Source organism: Meleagris gallopavo, chromosome 19 (genome assembly GCF_905368555.1).
Source record: "Meleagris gallopavo chromosome 19, MGAL_WU_HG_1.1, whole genome shotgun sequence".
Lineage (NCBI taxonomy): Eukaryota > Metazoa > Chordata > Aves > Galliformes > Phasianidae > Meleagris > Meleagris gallopavo.
This window is the reverse complement of record NC_139422.1, coordinates 6,333,467-6,355,240: the sequence shown is the minus strand read 5'-3', so window position 1 is coordinate 6,355,240 and position 21,774 is coordinate 6,333,467. Positions and strand designations below refer to the sequence as shown.

The 21,774-nt window shown below is 45.6% G+C and overlaps 1 protein-coding gene across 1 annotated transcript in view; it reads right to left on the bottom strand.

Annotated features, from left to right (window-relative positions):
• CFAP77 (cilia and flagella associated protein 77) overlaps positions 1-21,774 on the bottom strand; it is a 52,399-nt gene that overhangs the window by 15,100 nt on the left and 15,525 nt on the right. The window contains exons 2-3 of the mRNA XM_085239537.1: positions 6,105-6,204; positions 5,462-5,690 (exon numbers count right to left, since the gene is read on the bottom strand). Coding sequence (XP_085095663.1) covers positions 5,462-5,690; positions 6,105-6,204 — 329 coding nt within the window. The remainder of the gene's footprint in view (positions 1-5,461; positions 5,691-6,104; positions 6,205-21,774) is intronic.

Below are 21,774 nucleotides of genomic sequence, written 5' to 3'. Positions count from 1 at the left end.
TTTGCTTTACTATTCCCTCTCAGGCCAAGAGTGAGATGTATACTTGTAACAGTCCTGAACGCGCACAAGGAAATTCGTCTTGAAGCAAAGATACCAAACCAGCTCTGACCTATTAAATAACCAGCTTCACAAGCTATAATCTGTGCACCAGCATTGATTTTGGGGGGTTGGAGATGCCCTGTGGCTGATTTAGTTGAAGGTTATTTAAATCTGTCTGCAGTAAATTTCTCTCTCCTGACTTGAAATTGTGTTCTTGTCCAAGAAACCCAGGTGGGACCTGGCTTTGGGGCAGAGCTGTTCCAGCAAACACAGACCATCCTGATGGGCGTTCCATTTGGAAGGAAATTATTCCCCCTGAAAGTCTCCTAAACACCATAACACTCAGTGGAACAAATTGAAGGACCAGCTCTTCCCTTTGACCTCCTGTTTACACTCAAACCTCTCTGGTCAGGCCACTGCCTTTGCAGGGGAAAGAAGTCCACAGAGGCAGTGAGTGGTTTTAGTTTGTAAAAGTGTTTTTTTTTTTTTTTTTTTTTTTTGTAAAAGCCAGCCCTATTGACAGGGAGGGACTGTATAGGAATGTGAATTAATTTCCTACTCAGCATAATGCATTTAGTAATAAGGGATTGATATCTTTGCTCTTCAGATCTTTTTTTCCCAGCTCCCTTATGGCCAACCCTGACCTGTTTTCCTCTTCACCCAAAAGCCTGAAGTAATGAAGTTATTCACTGCAGCTGCAGGATGACCAGCATCTGCGTGGTGCACTCAGGGTCACTGCAGGCCTACGTGCAGCAGTGGGCACACAGCAGAGCAACCCAGGCAGCAGTGAAAGCATGCACAGCAATGTGAGCACATCCCAGCCTGGAAGGTGTCCAACACAAGGAAATGACTCTTGAAATAGAAATTCTTATCTTAGCAACATGAGAATGGTGGCAGGTGCACAAAATGTCTTTTGTGGTGGAGCTTGGTAGGATATGCAATTATCTGAACTGATGGGAGGCCTATTTTATTTTATTTTTTTTAACTTGGTTGCATTTTTTTGGTCTCTTCAGCCTGACAGTGCTTTCAGTCTCTATGTAATATTTTTATAATTTTTCTTTGTCAGTGCTCAGACATTTTTTTTTTCTCCGTAAAACATTGGTTTGCCCCATTGTGGGGGAGGCTCTGTGGCTTTACACCTTATTTGTTCTGCTTCCAATTGACTGCAGACCAAGGGTTGCTGTAATATTCATCTTCCTTGCCTGTCCAGCTATTCCTGATGGGTTCTTTATGGGAAAAATCTGGATAGCTGAACTTTTTTTTCTGCCTGCAGGGCTATAAGTTAATGACCTGAAATGCTCTTTAAGTGTTTCAAAAAATAAATCTGCTAATGCATATTGTGTGCCAAAGAGATGCTGGGAATATTAAAACAGCATTTGGGGCAGCCTTCTAAACTTTGTTCTGGCTGCATGCAAACAGCACGGGCATTTTGGGACGAAAGGCCACTTACAAAGCACGGGTATGAGCACTGAAACCTCTCCTCTTGGGGAAGGTGAAAGATAAGGACAGAGCAGCCAGGTATGCCAGGAAGCTGCAGGAGTACCCAGTGTAACAGCTGAGCTGCTAAAGGCCACTGAGACAATTGTCAGCAGAGCATCAGGCCACTGCAAATGATAAGAAGGAAAGAGGAGGTACTGGGTAACTGATGCCTTTGGCTAGTTACGTCAATTTGGAGAGGAGAGACTGCAGTGAAGAAATGCTTTAGAGGGGTGAGTTTGCTGCAGAAGCGCAGTGAAAGCAGCTGGCGAAGAATAAAGACTGGTTGTAGAGAATGGGAGGCGGAATGGTAGGAGGAAATGAAGTTAGAAGGAAAATGGGATGTGAAATTCAGGAAAGGGATGGCTAAAGTGAAGGCGGGCAGTAGGGGGGACCCTGCTGGAGATGTGGGGATGACAGAGTGCCAGGGAAATCCTGCCAGCACACCCAAGGTCAGCCCAACCTACAGGCCAACTGCCAAGTGGATGGCAGTATGGCTCAGGCAGGGTTATGGCCGTGCAGGGTTTGAGGGAGGTACAGGTGTAGGATGGCAGAAAATCCTGTCTGCAGGGTCCTTATGTCCAGGAATGTGTGCAGGAATGTGGAAAGCAGAATTAGCAAACTTATACTAAGAAACAAGAAGAAAAGAAAGGCTTTTCTCTAAAAGCAGCCCTGGAAATGCAGGACTGTGTTCATGTTCAGAATGTACTCTGCACTGCTGGAATGTGTCCCTGGCTCCTGGGGATAAAACTTGTGCTTGGATGTTTTGCCTTCAAACTCCATGGGTGACCTTGTGCAGATCAATATAACTTAAAATCAGGCTATGGACAGCATCTGTGCTGGCTTATGGTTCAAAAAATGACAGTTTAATATCCGCTAATTTCAATGCATGATAAATTTCAATCAGAAAATTTGGGAGGCTAAATATTTGTATGGATATTTACTGGGGGTTTCTGTGTGCTGTATTGATACCAGTAAAGATCCTGCAGGTCTTCATAGCCCCTCTGTGTTTTTAGGTGTCCAGTGCCACTAGGACTCAGTCCACTCAGCACCTTGCATCTTCCCTTTTGTAGAACACTGCATGAAGAGGCTGGGAGTTGAACACAGCTGCTATTAGCACAGTGTGTGAGGTTGTTTTAAATGAAAGGACAGAGGACTTGAGTGCAGAACAGCATTCCTGTGCTGCAAATAGCTGCACAACATGCCCCACACTAAGAGCCTGCATTGATAGGACAGGCTCATCCCCTGGAGATCAGGCCAGGTATCACTATGGGTATTTTCCTTGAAAGAAGATCTGTAGTTGTTTTTGCAGCTGGGAATGCAGGCTGGGGCAGGTGGAGCTGAATGCATTTGCACTGCAGCACGGCTGTTACTCCAGTGCCTGCACCCAGCGGGCACACATTCTTGCAAATCGTGGCTTGCACAAGGCAGCTCTTGTAGAGATCAGAAGCTGGAGTGTGAATCAGAGGATCCTGGCTGGAGGTTGCCCCGTGGGGCGAGCTGGGACCCCACTGCATCCTCGTTACTGCTGACCTTGGCACGAGTGCTGCCTGCTGATGGATCAGCTATGGAGCTGGACAAGCCCTTGGGGAACCGCTGCATTATCTATTATTGTCCCATCAGTGCCTCCCCTGACCCCTCCCAGCTTCGAATGCCACAGGCATCAGGGAGGGAATAAATCTTTGTCTGATACCGAGAGAGAGAGAGAGGGAGTGAGAGCAGGAAAAAGGAGAGATGAAAAATGTCCTTTTTATGACTCTCACAACAAAGCTGCCACATGATTCGTAGCAAACATTTCTCTGGGAAGAGGGAGGGAGAGAATGGGGGGAATCAGCAAAAAAAAGCAGAGCTGCTTCTCTCCCCTGGAAGGTGCCCACAGGGAATTAATAGAGAGGGGGCATGGGTGACCTTTGAAGGTAAATATCCTGTGAAAGGAAACGGGCCCCAGAGCCTCAGAAAGCTCTCACCAGTGCCTGTGAGGTGCCTGGTGAGATGTTCCGTGCAGCACACATCCACCAGAACGGAAAGCAGAAAGTGATCTGTGCTAGAGGGAGCAGCAGGGCCAGTGATTAATAAGGCACTAATAGCAACCCCAGCATTTATCTCGGCTTGTTTCCATGTGGGATGATTCAGGAGGGCTTGTACTCGTGAGCCTGGGGACGGCTCCTGACCTTGGTGTCTTTGGGACACTTGGGTACCTTCAGCAGTTCTCGCTCCTCGGCTGCACCATCTGTGCTGTGCCTTGGGCAGGGGGACATCACACACTGTTCTCAATGGGAAAACTTCAGAGATCTTTATCCAAGTGGATGTTATTAAAGGCAAGCAAGTGCTTGGTGACATGGAAAGGGGCTGCATGCTACTGATGTCTCCATTTTTGCCCCTAGACAAGCGTGCACCTTAACAGCAAGCACATTCCCAATTGGCAGCAATACGAAACAGAATTATACAGAGCTTGGAGTCCAAAAGCAGGAGAGCACTGACAGCCAGTTGATTTTTAGCAGGGAGGGTCTTGATGAAACAGATCTGTGGTGCCTGGGAGAGCCCCAGCTGGGAGTGCTCACCCACATGGGTGTCTTTAACTTGTTGGTCATGAAAAGGGAGTTAAATTCCCCACTTTTACCCAAATGGCTGTAACAGCTCCTTGGTGATGCTGGTAATTTGATTTTGTCTATAACGTGCTTTTAAAGTAAGGGGATAAATACAATCAGTCTGCATAAAAGGTAGCTATTAAGGAGCAGACAAGTTGCACGATAATAACTTTAAATTAAAAGCCCTTTCTCACTACTTCTGTGGTTGTGGGGTCTGCAGATTTTCCTTAAAACTTTTGGAACGTGCCTAGGCTTCTTACAGGCAGCCATTTAACCTCCGTTTATGAAGAAATAAAGCAAAATTGATGTTGATTTTGGTCTACATTGGGGGATACTTTTGCAACATAAAAGCCCTTTTGCCTGCAATTTGCAGAGCAGCCCTGTCACATTGGTGAGGGCTGATACTGATAAAGATAAAGCTTTATAGCTGGGGCATTTGCAGCTAACAGCAAGCTAATGCTGCATTTTCATTTTGATGCAATTAATGTTAATGTCTGCTACGAAAATTGTCATTAAATACCATTTTAAAATCCATTCAATTTGCATATGCAAAGCCCATTTACTATCATGTAAAATACACGGTGCAGTTCATCATGTCTTTTCTCTAGAATCTGTTGCTGTTATTTTGCTGGTAGTGATTATTATCCAGCTCTTAAAATGAAACCTAATGTCTAGTCCAGACCTGCACAGAGCAAGAGAAGTCTGTGCTCCAGTAGCATCGGGGCTGCTTTGGAGACCTTTTTGGAGGTTTTAGCATTTCTTTGCACTGGAATTGAACTGGCTTTTCCAGAGCACCCCGTGTATTCCAGCCCTTTTGTAGAGGGCTGTAGAGGACAGGTGCCTGGGGGTCAGGCTGAGCAGGGTGCTTGCTTTCCCCCACAGAACCCCTGTTCACAACTGCTCATGAGAAATCAGCACAGTGGATAATCAGGAATTGGAGTCTGAGGGACTTGTCAAATGGGTCACTTTTTTCACTTCTAAATGCTGGGTGGTGATCTAGCAAGTATGAGAGAGTGGGATAAAGAATTTGATCTCATCCTTAATTGCATGAGAGTATTTTGACCAGTGTGAGCAGGTAGAAATGCTGCTGCTCTGCCTCAGCATCACTTGCTGACAAGGGAAGGTATTATTCTGGCTTACAGCTCTCTGCTCCTTTAAGTCAAAAGATTGGCACATAACCTTTTAAAGGTTTCCAAGCTTATACTAAGAAGTGAACTGGGGATGTCTTATGGCATGCAGACCAGATTTAGGCAGGGTTCTCTTGGGTTCTGCACTGGCTGAGATGTGAGAGTGTTGTAAATGTGAGGGTAGGAAGGGATAACATCATTCTGAGAAGGGCTCTGAGCCTTCCTCCTTACCGTGCTGGGATGCCATAGGTCCTGTCTGGAGGTACATGAGGAGGAGATCTCCTAAAGCGACTGTACTCGTCGTCTTTGCACCGAATGTCCTTGGCCTTGTAGTACAAGTTAAACTCCCGGGCTGTGGTATACCCAGCCTTCAGAGCACCACGGTTCATGGTGATGAAGTCTCGGGGCATATTCTGAGTTAAACTCATCCTGGGCTTTACTGTGTTCCAGTGGCCTATTGCTGGAAATGAAAGGAAACGTGAGGCGAAGAGAATAAGGTGATGCTAACTTTTATGTGGGGAGAAAGGACAGTGCAAGGTTTGTGTGCCGTGTATGAGGGCCTCAGCAAGTTTGATTTCATAGAGTTAATTCCTGAGAGCACAAAGTAGGGGCCCTCTTGAGTTACAAAGTGGCCATATATATGTTGCAGTCTTGCAGTCGCCATACCCTTCTTTGCTTGGGGTTTGTGTGATCCAATAGATATTTCCAAGATGACAGGGAAGATTTACCAATCACCAAGAAATTTGGATAATATTAATGGAAGTGGGTAAACATTGTTTTTTCAGCCCCAGCTTTGTGAGAAGTAATGAGGAGCATTGGGAAGGAGAGTTCCTGTTAGCATTAGGACTTGTATATTTTAGTAGCATTGCCATACCTTCAGGGACTCCTCCATCTGTCCTTTCGATGTACAGCCCGTATGAAAAGTCCAAGCCTGGCAGGGTATAGCAGTTTCTCAAAGGCTTTCCCAGTTCTGCCTGCAGAAGAATGAGGAAAGAAGAAGAATAAAGACCTTACTTGATGAGCTACGCCCTCTGAAAACAAAATCATGTATAGAACGTGGCCATGAGCACCTGCAGTTGCTCTGACTGCTCTTGGCACTGGATAGTTCCCACTGCCCAGACCCAAGCACAAAGGAGATCTCATAGCTGTGAAGCTTCCTCAGGGCTGGAGCCTGTGGGATGCTGAATTTGGCACAAATTCATAACTGAGTTATAAGGTGATCCAGCCATGCTGGAAATAGGGACCCTGACAATATACATGATTTTAATCTAATTGTTTGACTAATTTCTCCTTTGGCGAAGGTGCCATGGTGGGCAGATAATTTTTTTTTTTTTTTCAGCAGCTGACCTTACATTTCCTTTGAAGTATTTCACTTCCAAGTTGTTCACTCTCGGTAAACTTTCCCAAATGCAATCACACTGCCACTCCTGCCTGGGAATAATCAAGACGCAAGGCATGTTGCGATGGGATAAGGGCAATGAAGGAGGGGGAGCAGAGCTTGGGATTTATAGCACAGAAAAGAGGAGAACTTGAGCTCAATAATCTCATTTCTATTTAGTTTCAAAATGAACTCTTACCCAGCCCATGTGTATCCCAGCCTGGTGTTGTCTGTGGGATTAACTGACCTCCCTTCACCCCTTTGTCCCAACCCTCCCATCTCCATGGTGAAGTCACTGCAGGATGTGTGTGTCTTGAAACCTTATTGCTGTTTGAAAGAGAGGCCATGGAGAAGGGAACGGTGAGAGCAGCCGGGGTGTGTGTGTTCCTGCTGGGGAGAGGGAGCAGAGTGAGGCATTCAGCTCCTTGCAACCCTGAGGCATGGGGTGTGTGCTTTGGGATGGGTTATTTTCCATGGGAAGCCTGTTGAGGAAGAATGGGTTGTAGGTGTTGGGACAAATGGCAACGTTGAAATATTGATCGGAGGCTGAGTTCTCTGTGTCTGCAAAGCCACATAGCAGGGCTTCAGGTACAGCAGGGCATTGGCTTCCCAGGTCTGGGAGGGAAGTCCTACACCTTGGGACCGTTAAATCCAACCACTCATGGCACTATGGAACTGATGTGGTATCCCTGTGATTTCCAGCAGCACAAGCTCACCAGAAAATGAATTTTCTGGACTTACTAAGCTCCTTTGGTAAACTCCATCAGTCTATTGCCCTCTGCAAGGCTATGGGTCCTTTGATGCGAGCAAACGTGATCAATAAACTACTTGAAAGCAACCAACTCAGCTACCTGCTCGAACCTGTGCATAACATGGCTGCTTTCTCCCCGCTGCCTCCCGCAGACCTCTGGCAGGGAAGGGACCGTTCCTTGCAGATGTGTGCAGCGATGGCAGCAAGAGGGCTTTTAGCACTGCTGCCATTGAAATATCGCACGGCGGTGCTAAACCATATGTGCACGCTGGGTGTGAGTCAGGGAGCTCACACAAAACGCATAAACTGGTGCCAGGAGTGATAAAGGAGCTTTCAGTGTTGATCTATTTCTCTGGTATTTACAGGCATTTGTACGGCAGCTATTTTTAGGGGAGTTGTCATTGATGTAGCAGAGAAATCGAACAGCGTTGTTCAGATGCACGAGGAAAGGCTTTACCCTGGGCTCATGTTCTGATCCTGGGTCAGCTGAGTGAGGCCAAGAATCTGCTGCTGGGGTGAAGGTGTGGCAGGTGGGAGGAAATTGCTGAGAAGCTGCAGGAAAAGAGAGGCAAAGAGGCTTCCAGACCTCAGAATGCACAACTCTGTAGAATGGAAGAAATTCTCTCTTGCAGAGCACATGATGTTACCTCAAAATGAGTGTGTGCTGTTTCTTTTTACGATCAGGTGGCATTTTACAGTCGCTTTGCACTGAATAAATAAAGTTGAAGGTGCTGGATAATTAATTAAAAAAAAAAAAAAATCTGGTCCAATATGTTGAACGTGGAGAGAATCTGCGGCTCTGAAGAAAACCAATGGGCTCAGAGGACTCTGGCTGCATGCCAAGGATTTTACCCACAAAAGCAAAGAAGGGGAAGGATGTAGCAGGAATGAATCCTGCTGAGTGTAATCAAAGATTAGCCTTTCTCATTCATAAATTAGCAAAACGCTGTTGCGGCCTCATGGGCTGGTTTCTTTTGCTTGTCCTCAGGCAATGTAGGTGTGCTGTGCCATGAGCTGTGGTGGGAGAGAGCCAAAGTTAGTGCAGAAGGTCCTTTTTTCCTCCCCAGCTCCAGCACTGCTTCCTGTGTTTGGGTTTAGACTGTCACAAAGCAGCTTGGCTGGAATACAGATCTGTCTGACAGCTGTGCCCATCAGCAGACAACTTCATTAAACCTCATTAAGATGTCATTTCTCTGCCTTATTTCCCACCTCTTGGCTCTAATTAAAACCGTCTCTCTCTGCATCCCAGGCGGTCCTAATTTTCTCTGGGTACCTTCTGCAAGTTTTCTCCCTTTATGGCCTCTGTGAGGAAAATCAGGCATCTTAAACACTGTTTATCTAACCCGTTCAGAAACACAACTCTGGGCTTTTTCCTGAAACATTCCCAGTGCATCCTGTAGAGACCGGCTCTTCCCAGGGCTGCAAGAAATGTGTGCTGAGGCTTTGCTTTCTAAAACTCTCTTTAAGGACTCAGCTAATGCATCCCTTCCCCATGAGCAGGGCGATTCTAATTTTTGAACCAGGGGTGTGTGTTCTGTGCTTGGAGGATGCTGCTCCGAGCAGTGCAGTGCTGGAGCTGTGTGGTCAGTGAGATGCCCTGGTTGGCTGCAGTGCTGGGAGTACAGAACTTCCTTGCCCTTCCCAGGTAGGTTCCCATGCATGCAGCCCTGGATTTGGACTTGAGTGTCTGATGGTGTTGGAAAATGTTTGATGCAAAGGAAAAGCTGGGCTTGGAAGCAGATCTGTGTGTGAGGAGAGGTGGATGAGCTGCAAAAGAATAGCGAAGTAAAGGAACTTGCAGGCTTGCTGTAAACCTCGTTTGTGTTCCATCCCCTGGCATTTATGATCTGTTGACACACATTGCATTAATTTGCTAAAGATGGCTGAGAGAGAGAGGGGTGAGGCACCTGCCTGTGTGCAGGGGGGTACAATGAGAGATGGAGGCCTGGGTTTTCAATCCATGCATCTCCTGCAGCCCTTTGGGAGGGGATGCTGGGCAGATTCACAGATCCCCTCTTCTCCAGCTCACCAGGGCTGCTCCATCCCCTCCCCATCAGCTCCGTCCTGCCGATGGATGCCTGCAAACCCGCTGCATTTCCAACCCAGCAGGCCCTGCTTCCTTCCCTACCTTCTGTTCCACTTTTCATTACACCCCCTTGTACAGTAAAGCCTCCCGTCACGCTGCCATTACTATTATTATTGCAGATTTACTGCACTTGCAGAGTGAAGTGATGGCAGTGACAAGGCCCAGCATTTTTCCCTCCTTCCCCCCGCGACAGCTTGAAATCAAGCCCTTCATTTGCATTTACATGATCTTGCTGTGCAGCTTATGAGATCGGGAGATTTATTTGCTACTTAGCTTGATGTTTGATTACACTCTAAGAAGGCAGTGAGCTACAAAGTGCAGGGATACATCAGAACTGAGCTACTGAAAGCCTCTGGGGGACAGTAACTCAACATCAGGTTTAGGTAGATGAGAAAGGGAATGTTCAGTGTTTTGAGAAAGGCAAATTTGATCAGCTTTTTTTTTTAAAGGTGAAAAACTTATTTTTCCATCTCTCACAAAAACGGTTGGGAAAACAAGAACAGTATTAAAATGCATGTGAAAATCTGGATGTGCTGATGCAGAAGAAGTCCAAGCAGGGCTGGTGGCTGCTGGGCTGCGTGCTGCTAACTGCTGCTAACTTCCCCTCCCAGGAAGATTATTAATAATAAGTTGGCACTTATCTTTGAAGATTCTCATAAGCGTTAAAGGTCAAAGACAAAGGAAGTTTTGCTTGATGAAGGACCACAAAATCTGGCCCTGATTTATTAAAGTTCGGAATGTGCCACCAAGTGATGATCCTGCTGTAACAGCTGGGGAAACTGAGGCAGGGAATGAATGTGTCTGTGACTAATGGCAAAGGGAGTGGGGGTTGGATGGGGTAAATGAGGAGTCTGGCCGTGTTCAGGCTGAGACTACAACGCTGGTGTCCTCCACAGTGGGTTGTGAGCTTTCTAGAGCACAGGGAGATGTCTGGGCAAGCAGCTCTCACAGAGTCCAGCAGGAAAATGCTTGTTGGTCTGACTCGCAGCTGGACTTCTGACACTACAAACCCTCCAGACAGGGCAGGGATGCTGCTAACCCAGCTACACATGCAGCCTACACTGATGTGCTCCTGGCTGAGCCACCTCAGGTCTGAATTTCAGAACTCCCCTCCCCTCTGGAAGTGATGTTTTGCGTGAGGCTGGCTGCAGGAGGTTGTGTGAACAGTGGGACACAGGTGTCCCCTCACTGGGTCAGACAGAGCTGCACACAGGGGCTGCAGGGGGCTCTTCTACCCCGTGGGCTTTCCCTACACACAAGCTCAGCTTGTCCCCTCCCCTCTGTTCTACACTCAAGGGCAGGACCTGCTGCAGCAGGGTGGAATCGCTGATAACCAAAGATCCCTGGTACAGAATTCTACGTCTGTAGAAAGATCTGACCTCTATCTGATACTGTAGCTTTGCTTGCAAACTTTGTACTTATGCTATTACAATTAATCATTTAGAACTTAAGAAAGAGTATACCCCATTACATAAAAGACTCCAGCAGTGATCTTTATCCAACTTGTAAAATGGGCAGACTTGATGCGACTGAATAATTTTCCTCTCATCTGCACAAAATCATGAATGCAAGTCATACTTGGAGCCTGAAGTGAACACTGTGAGACCAGCCTATAATTACTAAAATAGAAAAAAAGAACAGCGTTTTCTAATGAATGACAAGCCACTAGGTGGAAATCTAATTTGGTCTAATTAAGCAGCCTTTGTGAGGATTTGTCTTTAGATGAAAAGAGGGAGCCAAAGAGATCTAAATGCAAATGAACTCTATCGTTTTGGTTTTAAAGGGCCAGGCAGATATGAAAGTATTTTCGTATGTAAGACTTTCATTTGTTTTCATGGGCTCCTTCACCTTCCAGGTTTCCCTTGAAAAATATTTTGTGCCCCCACGTTCCTTGGTTCTGGATACTGGTTGCTGTTTATTGAGTTAAAACACAACATGCTGTTTGAAAGGTGATTTTTTTTTTTTTTTTAACTGTAGAGCACTGCAAACCTTGATTTCTCTGCAACAGAGCTGCATCTTTCAGCTGTTTGCAAATGGTTTTGGACAAAAACATTCTTTGCTGGGGAGCCAGATCTAAGATCTGCTGCTTTTGCTGCAAGGCTCTGTGTAACTCAGGGGGCACCTGCAGGACCCTAAGCTCTTCTTCAGAGTCTCTGTGTCAGTACAAATCAGTCCAGCACTGATAAATCACTGCCACCTCACCCCACTGTGCTGCTGCTTCCTACAGTCCCAATGCTGGAAGCTGGCAGCCTGAGTATGGCCCAAAGGCTGAGACTCACTGAGGGGTTTGACTGTAACTGAGATGCAAATATTGGAAATTATCTTCTCCTGCTCTGTTAAATCTACTTCTGACTTAAAGATAAATTTGTGTCTATGTAAGGTTTCATGCCAGTACTGAAGGTCAAAGAAGCCTCTGTGTTTCTGGAGTAGGTGTCAAGCCATGACGAAGCAGTGCATGCTATTCATAAAACAAAGCTGTAGGCAGGAAGGAGATGTTATTTAGGATAAATGAAGATGGGTGCAGCTCACGGTTGCTGCTAACTTGAGGTCTGACCTGCACCTCATCCCTTGAGCTACAGCCATCACCCATCTCCAGTGGGAGGAATGATCACGGGACAGGTGTGAGCACGTGTGGGGGAAGTGGCAGAGATGTTTGGGGCAGGAAAGGTTCTGCCCCACTGGGAACTCTAACACCAAATTCAGCTGGGGAATTCTGTTGCTCGGCTCCTGATGGCTTCAGAGGGAGCACTGAGGTAAGATTTGGGTTAGTTGTTGGCTGAGAGAACATTCTATAAATGTTAAAGAGATGGGATGGAATGTTAAATGGAAAAAAAAAAAAAAAAGTTCCCTTAGAGCAGTTACGACCTTTTCTCTGTGCTTCATCCTAAGTAATATCTTTTCTATAAGCCTCCCCATCTGTTACTCCGAGAAAAATCTCTTTATGTTCTCAGGGCCAGATGTTGTTTGAGTTTATGTGCAGGACAGCTCAACTCAGTGAAGCTGTTTTTTATACCATGTAACTTGCTGGTGTCTCCTTCAGCTCCACACAGGTAGTTTTAATTTCCTCCTCCCAAATTTCTTTGGGTCCCTATAGAAAATATTAGGCAAAGATCTGCCAGCATGGCATCCATATACTCACAATGACATTTAAGGAGTTGAATGCAAATGAGAATGTGGCTCTGTGTGTTTTTGAGCTGACCGAATATGGCCGTATTCCCAATACAGCAAAACAGTTTCTTGGTGGCGTGGATCTGATTTTAGGGCCAAATTCAATCCCTCACTCAAATGAGATGCTGGCTGCCCTCATCTTGCAGCACAATTTGCCTGAAGTCAGTACAGCTGTGGTTCTTCCCAGGACAAGGCATTCAATATCTTGGGCTAGCAGACAACTTGCTAACTTTGGGCAAGTTTTTGGTTTCAGAATCTCTCTGCTTTCACTCAAGGAGAAGCTCTAATATCTGATCACAGATGCAGGAACTTTGTACCTTCAGTTACTTCACATACAGAATAATCTCCATTTTCATTAGAGAATAGATAAAAGTTTTTTGCTGCTTAAAAAAAAAAAGATGCTGTTTCTTTAATGTAATAAAATCTCAGCAGGACAGAATGTCTTTACTAGACTATCCCCCACTATTCCCGTAAGAAATCAAATATAATCCTATTTAAGAAGCTTTAAATAATTTTGAGCTTCCATATTGACTTATTAAAATGCAGCTTAAAAAACGCCTTCCTTGCAATCCCTTTACAAGGGTCAGGGATATAAAATTTGAAGAAATACGATTAGTAGATCAGTTGGAAAGATATCTGCAGCAGCTCCCAGTTTTATTCCTTAAAGTGCCATTCTAGGAGAAAAGGTGATTCTGTCACACAGTGGCACCATCTTGCAGGGGCGAGACCCTTACTTCCTAGCTGTACCTCCTGCCCCCACACCCAAAGCACTTCATGGGTTTTTCTTAGACCTCAAGAGCCCTTGCAGTGAAGATTGAAGAGTTCGTGCCCTCACAGCACAGCAAAATAGAGGCTGATCAGGCTCAAGGTGCAGAGGAAACCAGTTGTGCTGTTGCCCATCCATTGGTTGGTGCTAAAGACCAAGTGATAGTAATAGAGATGCAAGTATGTCATGGAGGAAAGGGACACTGCAGAGCTATTGTGAGCATAAGCTCATACTGGTGCACATTGCTTTCTTTTTACTGCCTGGAAACTGTTAGGGAGGAAGAGCTCCTGTAGCCTTCCAGATTTTGGTGTGGGATGACCCCTTTTCACTTTCTAAATACTACGTGCTCACATCCAGCCCTGTTGACTTGGGAAGAACTGGAGTCTGTAACCAAGAGCGCTAGAAAAATTAGCTGAAAGTCTCTAAGCAGAGAAAATTGAGTCAGTTACATGTCCTGAGCTTCAGCTCTGCACATCTCCTGGGATTAGCAGGGTTGTGTGGATGTAAATGATGAGACAATTTGACCCCCGCTCTTGAAGTATATTAAATACAATGAAGATCCAAATTGTGCTGTCAGTTAGACAGAACTCCTATTAAGCACAGAGGGGCTTGTGCTACTGCAAAAATCTGCCCAAGTCATTTGCTCTGTCCTACAGCAAAATGTATTCAACATGCTGAAATTAAACCGCAAAACCTAGTGAGCAAAATCACACCCTGCCCATTACACTTACAGCCAGTTACTGTGAAATCCTAATGTGTCAGGCTCTTTCTCTGGGAAATAAGGTAGCTAATAACTTTACTCCTGCCTAAGGCTGGACTTTGGTCAAGGCTGTCAAGGCTTCTATGATTTTCATGTGTTTCTGAAAAAATACCCATGATTTTGACACGTTGGGGCTTGTGTGAGCAAGCAGGGAGCTGTAATAGCTGAACTTCCCCGAGAGCTGTAGTGCTCAACCTTGGGCTCTCAGCAAGATGAACACCAAAGCGGCCCCGAGCCCATGAGTGCCTCAGTGTCTTCAGCTCCCAATGAAGTCAACGGCAGTCAAGTGTGATTGACTGCTGGTAGGATCCTGCCCTGAGTTTTCTCTTGTGGCAGAAAAAGCAGCGGTGACACCAAAGGCAAGACCGACCAGCAAATGCTGGTGAGAGCCTGAATCCCCCAAGGAGTTGTCAGGGCAGGAAAAATCTCAAGACTTCCTAATTTTCTACATTTATGACAATTGTGAAAGTAGGTTGAAGCAGCACTGAGAACTTGCTGCTGATGGTTAAAGAGCTATCATTGCCCATGAGCTAATTGCTAAAGGCACCAGAAATATGGCAAAAGATATTTGCCTTACAAATCAATGCTCATCTTTGATACCTGTATTTTTACAAAATTCCTTTTAATCCTATATCTGACTCCCTCACCTCTTTCTCTACCAAATCTTCTACCTACAATCTCAGTCCTGCTCTGTGCTACTGTTCCCTTCAGTCCTGTCCATTTCCAAAAGCCTGGAATGAGAGGGGTCAGACATGGCTCAGGTGATGCACACAGCCCAATTGCTTTCAGAGGGGCTGCTCTTGTGAGGCAAGAAAGAGTTGGCTCTAAAACCCCACTTCATAATCGCATCATATTTGATGAATCAGACGTTTTATGTGCTTGAGAATTCTCTGTATTCCCTTCATACTCAGCCATTGCAGAAGGATCCTGCTCGGCTGGAGTTCTGACCCATATTTTCCCGGCTGCAGTCCAAATTGGGTTGCTAAAAGGTAAAGGAAAAAATCTGTCTCATCACATCTCTCCCAACCCCTGTTCAGCTGCTGTGGTATTTTCCTTCATTATGCTGCTACCTCAGACTGTAAACCTCTCTAATTTCCTACATCGCAGCTATTTATTTAAATGCTAACTCGCATTATGAAGTGATAATCCACAAGCGCAGGAGATAATTTATGAAGCATTTAAATTAAGAGGAGCAGCTAATTGGGAGCATGTGTCTTATAAGCCTTGCTAACACCAGAAAACTACAAATTAGGGAGAAAATGGAAGATATTTTTATCTTGCTTTTTTCCTTTGTAATGCACTGAGGAAAAATATTACCATACATCACACAACACTGCTGCTCACAGAAGTCCTCTCTTCTTTTCTGTTGTTCTCCTCATAGCCAGTGTAACACACAATGCTCTCGTTATTACAAATTCCTCATTATAACACCAAATAATCTTTGCTCTCACAGAAGGTGCAACAAGGTGGGGTTTTCTGTTTCCAAATAAAGCGGAATAAATTTTCCAGGGAAGGTCCCCTTCTCAGCTACATGTGTTAATTTAAAAGAGCAAAGACTCCCTTGTTATATTGGGATGCTAAAACGCACTTAATTTAGGACTGCATCACCCTGTAAGAGCTTTATAGGCTTTTGTTGAAATGAGAATGAACGTAAACTGCTGCTAATAGGGGAAAAGCCGGTTTGTGATGGCCACAGGGCTGGAGAGAATGTACTTGGGATGCTCTGTCAAGTTTTGGTGCCAAATTCACAAGGTTGGATTTCATCAGAACTTAGTGGTTGAGTCAGAAAGACAAATTCTAACCTGGATGCAAATACTGATACCCCATAATACATGATTCCCAGGGTTACAGCTGTGTGATGGAGATTGCTCAGGAAATGCTGCCGGGATGGGTGAACACTTGGAAGGAAGGGGAAGGCAGTAACCATCCCCATCTGGAGGCTCACGGCCATCCACAGTCCCTGGTTTTGCTCTTCCACGCTGCTGCCTCAAGGGGTGAGTTGCAATACTTTGTTTTGCAATAGGAAATGGCCTCTTCCTGAAAGCGTAATGCCGCTTTGGCTGCTTTTTGGGTTGCTGGATCTGCAGAATGGCTGGGACATTCTCCCAGAGGAGAGAGAGAGTTTGTCAGTGCTCCCCCAGGAGCATTGCAGGCACCCAGGTTGCTGTGTTAATGCAGTTAGGAAAGAACTGAGGTATTTAGAAAGCTGACAGCAAGGACTGCCTTAATATACCGCTCTCTTCCCTTCTTCAGCTACAACTTAAGAGTAGTTTCTAGCAGTCATGTGAGATGTTTAGTTAGGATCCTTCTTTACTTGGCAACCAGTTCTTGTGGGTCCCTAGAGTGGTTACTTGAGACAGATTTGCTGTTAGAGTACAACACAGTGCACATCTCCTGCCTCGCTGGGTGCTGCGAGCCGCAGGGAGGGCTGTGTGAAAGGATGCTCTGGAAGCATGTGGGAATTGAACCTCACACGTGTGCTCTGTTTGTAGAAAATGCCCTGCCTTAGTATTTGCATTTGTGTTTCTGCACTTACAAATCTCCCTTTACATATATCCTGTCAAAAGCAGTCAGCAAACAGGCTCTGGCATTATTGGAGTTGCTCCTCGATTTGAAGGAAACCATAAATCTGAAACTTCAATCATATCTTTATGATCATTCAGCAAACAGAGATGGAGGATTTATTCAACATGGGATAGCAAAGGGGAAACTGCAGGGGGTTATTGCAGGAGATATTGGTTTAGCTAAGGCAGAACTGCTCCCTCGGGCCTCTCTATGGACGAGCCAATGAACAATGGCACCAATGACAATAACAAGGCAATTATGGGGAAGAGGGTGAGGAGGGGGTAATGCTTTGTTAAAGATATAGGTAAGATTCCAGCACGGTGTCTCTTTTGTGTGCTTTCAAAACTAAAGGATGGTGTGTCTGCCTGGGGTGGTCTTATTAGGAGCTGCTGATCCTAAAAGCACAGCAAGTGCTTAAAAGAGCTTCTAGCTTGTGTGTGATTGTGCTGCTTTTAGGAGTTTATGAAGATTTCTTCCCTCGTTAAATAGGGCTGGCAATAGGGTTTCCTAATCCATCCTACACCCCAGGGCTGGAGATAAGTACCAAAATCTCTGTTGGCTGTCTGAGGTTTGTCTCTCTGGCCACAGCTGACGTTGGGCTTTCTGCATTTAGGACTTATTCTTGCTCCTGAGAGGGGGCCCAGGGCACTTCCCTCTGCTGAGGGATGCTCAGACCGTTAACCCAGGCTGGTAATGCTGTGGTGCCATGGTGCTGCTGCCCTAATGCGCAGCGATGCTGGGTCAGCAGTGGGCACAGGCAACAAAATTGTCCGAGTGCAAGATGGGAACACAAGGTACAGATGTTCAAAGGAGAGCTGGATCCTGCTGCTGCCACCAACAGACGAGACTGGCACAAAATCCGCACCTTTTCAGTGTGAGTTAGAGACAAATGCCTCTTTTTAAAAAGATGCAGTGGTGCAAAAACGGGAACTGAGCGATCCATCCCCACCTGTCCTGCCTCCCCTCCCCTTCCTCTGGCAATTTTTCCTCCTCCTCTTCCCTTGCGAGCCCCCAAGCAGTTTGTTTTTGCCTGTGGAAGGAAGCTTGAAATATTGCATGGGGGGTACAGGCGGCGGTCCCCGCGGCCCTGCCCCTGATGGCATGAATGCAGACATAAAATAACCCAGTGCCATCAGTAACCTGTCGCCAAAGCCCCACTACGAGGTGAGAGTTTTCCTCCCTGCCGTGGCTGTTAGCTGCAATGTATTTCTCCCTGCACTAAGCACCGTCTTTCCCAGGGCTGCATTACAATGATTTATAAACCCCATTTCTGTGGAAAACTAATAGATCAAAGTGAGGAGAAGGAAAAGGAGACATGAGCAGCTGGAAGATATTGAGGCATGAAACAAAAACAGAAATGAAAAACTAGTTTGTGGCACTAGTGAGTAGTTCTGTGCTGCACTTGTGTTATTGAAAAATAATAGAGGGAATCCGTATTTTAATCCATTTTTTAAGAGCCATTCAAGTAATCTGAAAAGCTCTTCCTAGAGCCAGCTTAGCTTGCTTTTGTATATTTGTGCATCTCTTGCAGAACTAAACACTTTTTTTTTTCTGCTGTTTAGCCCTTCCATGCACATTCCCATGCTATTTTAAACTTTCCATGGTTTGAGCATCCTCTGGATTTTCTAAGAGGTCAACAGAAAGCACTGCATCGGGAACAGGTGCTCGGCTGGACCTTGGCCTGGGACGTGCTTGTCCTGAGCTGGCTGTCACAAAGGGACAGCGATCTGCTCTGCTTTGGCTTTGGTTTCCTCTGCTGCACGGTGGGGATAAACAGATGAGATTTCTGGTGTAATTCTCAGCTTCAGTCAACTTACATCCTGAGTGAATTGAGCCAGGAGTACAGACCGATGCTCATCTTCGTTTTACAATGATTAATGCATTAGTGTTTGTAAGAGCTTTGGAGATAGGAAGCTAATTGGGCTTTAGTGTGTGTTCTGCTTGTCTGGTTCAGCCACCAGACATCCCTGACTTCAAACATAGGCAACGGTGAAGAATTATTATGAAAACAACCACAATCCTTAGTACTTGGGCAGCACTTACACATTCAGAGTGCTGCACACGCCTTAAATCTACAATCTCAGTGCACGGCACTTATGTAAGTGCAAATGTTACGGTAGGTGAAATGCACTGAATAGGACAAACAGCAGATTTGGTGGAAAACAGATGTGTGGTGGGACTGCAGGGGCTTTTGTAAAGATTTTACAGAGCCGTGAGATGGAAGCTGCTGGATTACCCCTAGGTATGTTTGAAACTTGTCTGAGGTTTGCAGGTTTGTTTCCATTCCAAGTAGTTTCTCTCTATTCTTCAGTGTTGGTTGGTTGGTTTTTTTGTTTTTGTTTTTTTTTTTTTTGTCTTAAGTTTTCATTCTCCTGGCAATTTTCTGTTGCCACTGAGTGCTGCATGCCATGCTAATGCTATGCTAACTTCAGGCTGACTGCTTTACCTTGGTTTGTGATTTCTGGTGCATCCTTTAGAGTTGATAAGGCAGTGCTCCTGGGGGAAAGCAGGTGCAGGGATATGTTCACAGACATCTATAATTGATATTTCTCACAGATGATGACATAGGAAGCAAGCACGTACTGAATGTGCAAGTGTGACTGCTCTGCACGAGGAAACGCTGCACTTAGTCACATGCTGGAGCAGTGTGGGCAATGAAGCTACCAATAGGTGAGCAACACACTGTTGTTGGCAGGAGCAACACCTGCCCATTAAATCAGCATGAGATGACCAACATCTCACAGCTGAGCTTGACTTGAGGCTGAAGGCTCCGATCATTAAGAGATGAGTGAATGAAAAAGGGAATACTGCTCTTTGCTCGTAGCCTGCGTGATGCAATTTTAACACCCTCCTCAAAAGCACTTGGAACCAGGTGTCATTGTAAGACATTTGCTCCCTTCCTTTTGGTGCTGGTCTTGTGGCTGGTGCCTGGCACAGTGATGCAGCAGGCAGATGCAGAAGCCCTGTTATTTTCACTGCGTGGATCCTAATGCAGCTGTCTCTCCTGTATACCTTGCACTGGTAGCTGCAGACTGCATTCTCTGCTACAACAGGCAGAAAAAGCTGTCCGTGCTCTAACAGCTATCCGGAAATGATGACAACATCTTTCTTCTGCCTCCCTATGGCCTCACCACTCTTTGCTCTTCTTCTGTTCCCTTACTGCAGAGAGAGAGCTCGTGGGATGAAAGACAGCCAGGAAGGTAGGGAGAGCTGAGCGTGGACTAAGAGCTGCCAGAGGAATATGAGAGGAGAATTTTGCCCTGTAAGTTTTAATAAGGTGGTGGGTTAAGAGAAATGCAGCTAGGGAGAAAAATGGGGGATGTTCTCTCTCCAAATGGGCACTGCTTCAGTTTGTAAAAGCACCAGGGATTCCCCATGTGGCTTAATTTATTATTTTCCCACTCGTTAAATGCCAAAACAATAAAGCAAAATCTATTGTTAGCTTTAAAATGCAGATGATTTGCATATGGCTGTGATCGTCCTACTGCTGCCTTCATTTAAACTCAGTAAGCCAAGGTACCTTTAAAAATTATGACTTGTTTTACATTTAATATACTGAACTATGTTAACATAATAGTAAGGGGCTGACTTCACAGCTTAATTGCTGATCATGGAGGAGGCTGGGTAGCGTCAGCTTTAGCCTGGCGGTGCGGTAGGGCTGTCCAACAGCATAGCAAAAAGGGGCTGAGCTGCTCTCCTCCTTGGTGCGATGTCCTCCTGAGATCACCAGGAAATCCAGAGCGATTTCTGCGCTGCTCTTGGTTTGCTTCTGCTGGAAGGTGTTCAGGGCCCACGCAATGCGAACAGGATGTAACTGCACCCAAACGAAGTCCTACTGGGGAAATCAGTGGGATTTTTTTTTTTTTTTTGTCCCCATTCAGTAAAATTTGGAGAGGGGAATGAATGTCCTATTAGTGGCAGAGCATGTGTGTCACTTCCCGGCCACAGGGTCTCCAAGGTTGCTGTAGAGAGCCTGTGTGGCTCTAGTGCTGTTACTACATCCTCTTGCATTTTCTTTCCTTCCTTGTTTGACCCCTGCTCATGTCAGACTGAACAGAGACAGCACAGGGACTGGGATAGGGAACCAGCTCCACAGAGGCTGCTAATTCCTGCCTGAGTTCAAAGACCCTGTGGCAGTAGGGCTGGCAAGGCACAGAGCCTACGAGCTGCTGTGTGGGAAGGGGGCATGGAGCTGTATCCTCTGCACCTTCTGGATTTGTAGCATGAGCCTCCAGGTCAGCATATGATGGTAGAGCACCACCTTCCAGGAGGGAGCTGCTGCAGATGGCTGACCTTCCTGTCTGCTACGTCCAAAGAAAAATTCATTAAGGACTAAATACTACCCCAAGGTGTTTCCATGATAAGCAGCATTTATGGGCTTCACAGGAGCTGAAGAGGTACCCAAGCATTACCAGCCATTCACATCCATGTGTTTCTGACTTCTGTGCATAGCTCCAATTTGGGAGTTCTGGACTCCTTAAAAATTTTGCCTTTGTTCCTCGAATAAAAAGCATGTAGATTGACAGAGATGTACACCGAGTCCTAGCATTCTGATTTAAAAGAGCAAAGTTATAGGCCCCTGAAAATTGAGGTTTATAATAGAAGCACTGGCAAACCCTTAACTGCAGAGAAGCTACCAGGCGTTGCAACAATAATTGGGAAGGGAGGGAAAAAAAATCGCACTGTGTTTTTCAGTGCTTAGCTAAGAAATACAACAAGAGAGTTTATTGCTTGCAAAACACAGCTGCACTGCCTCAAATTGGATGGAAAAACGAACCCTGATAATTTATTACACCCCTAAAGTCACAAGAATGTACCCATAAATTACTTTTTTGGAGGGGGAGGGAAGTGGTACCACTGTAGTCCGTTCTGCACAACCTACTTATTAGTATCATAATTTATTATTATTATGCCCTGCTGCAAATAGAGAGGCAGATAAAACTCAAATCTATTAAAACAACCGCTCCACTTTCTCTGAGCCACTGAGGGACACCATTCCAAAGGAAATGAGATAAATTACAAAGACGAATGGAGGAGTCTTGCATTGCAGCACATAGCTTGTATATATGC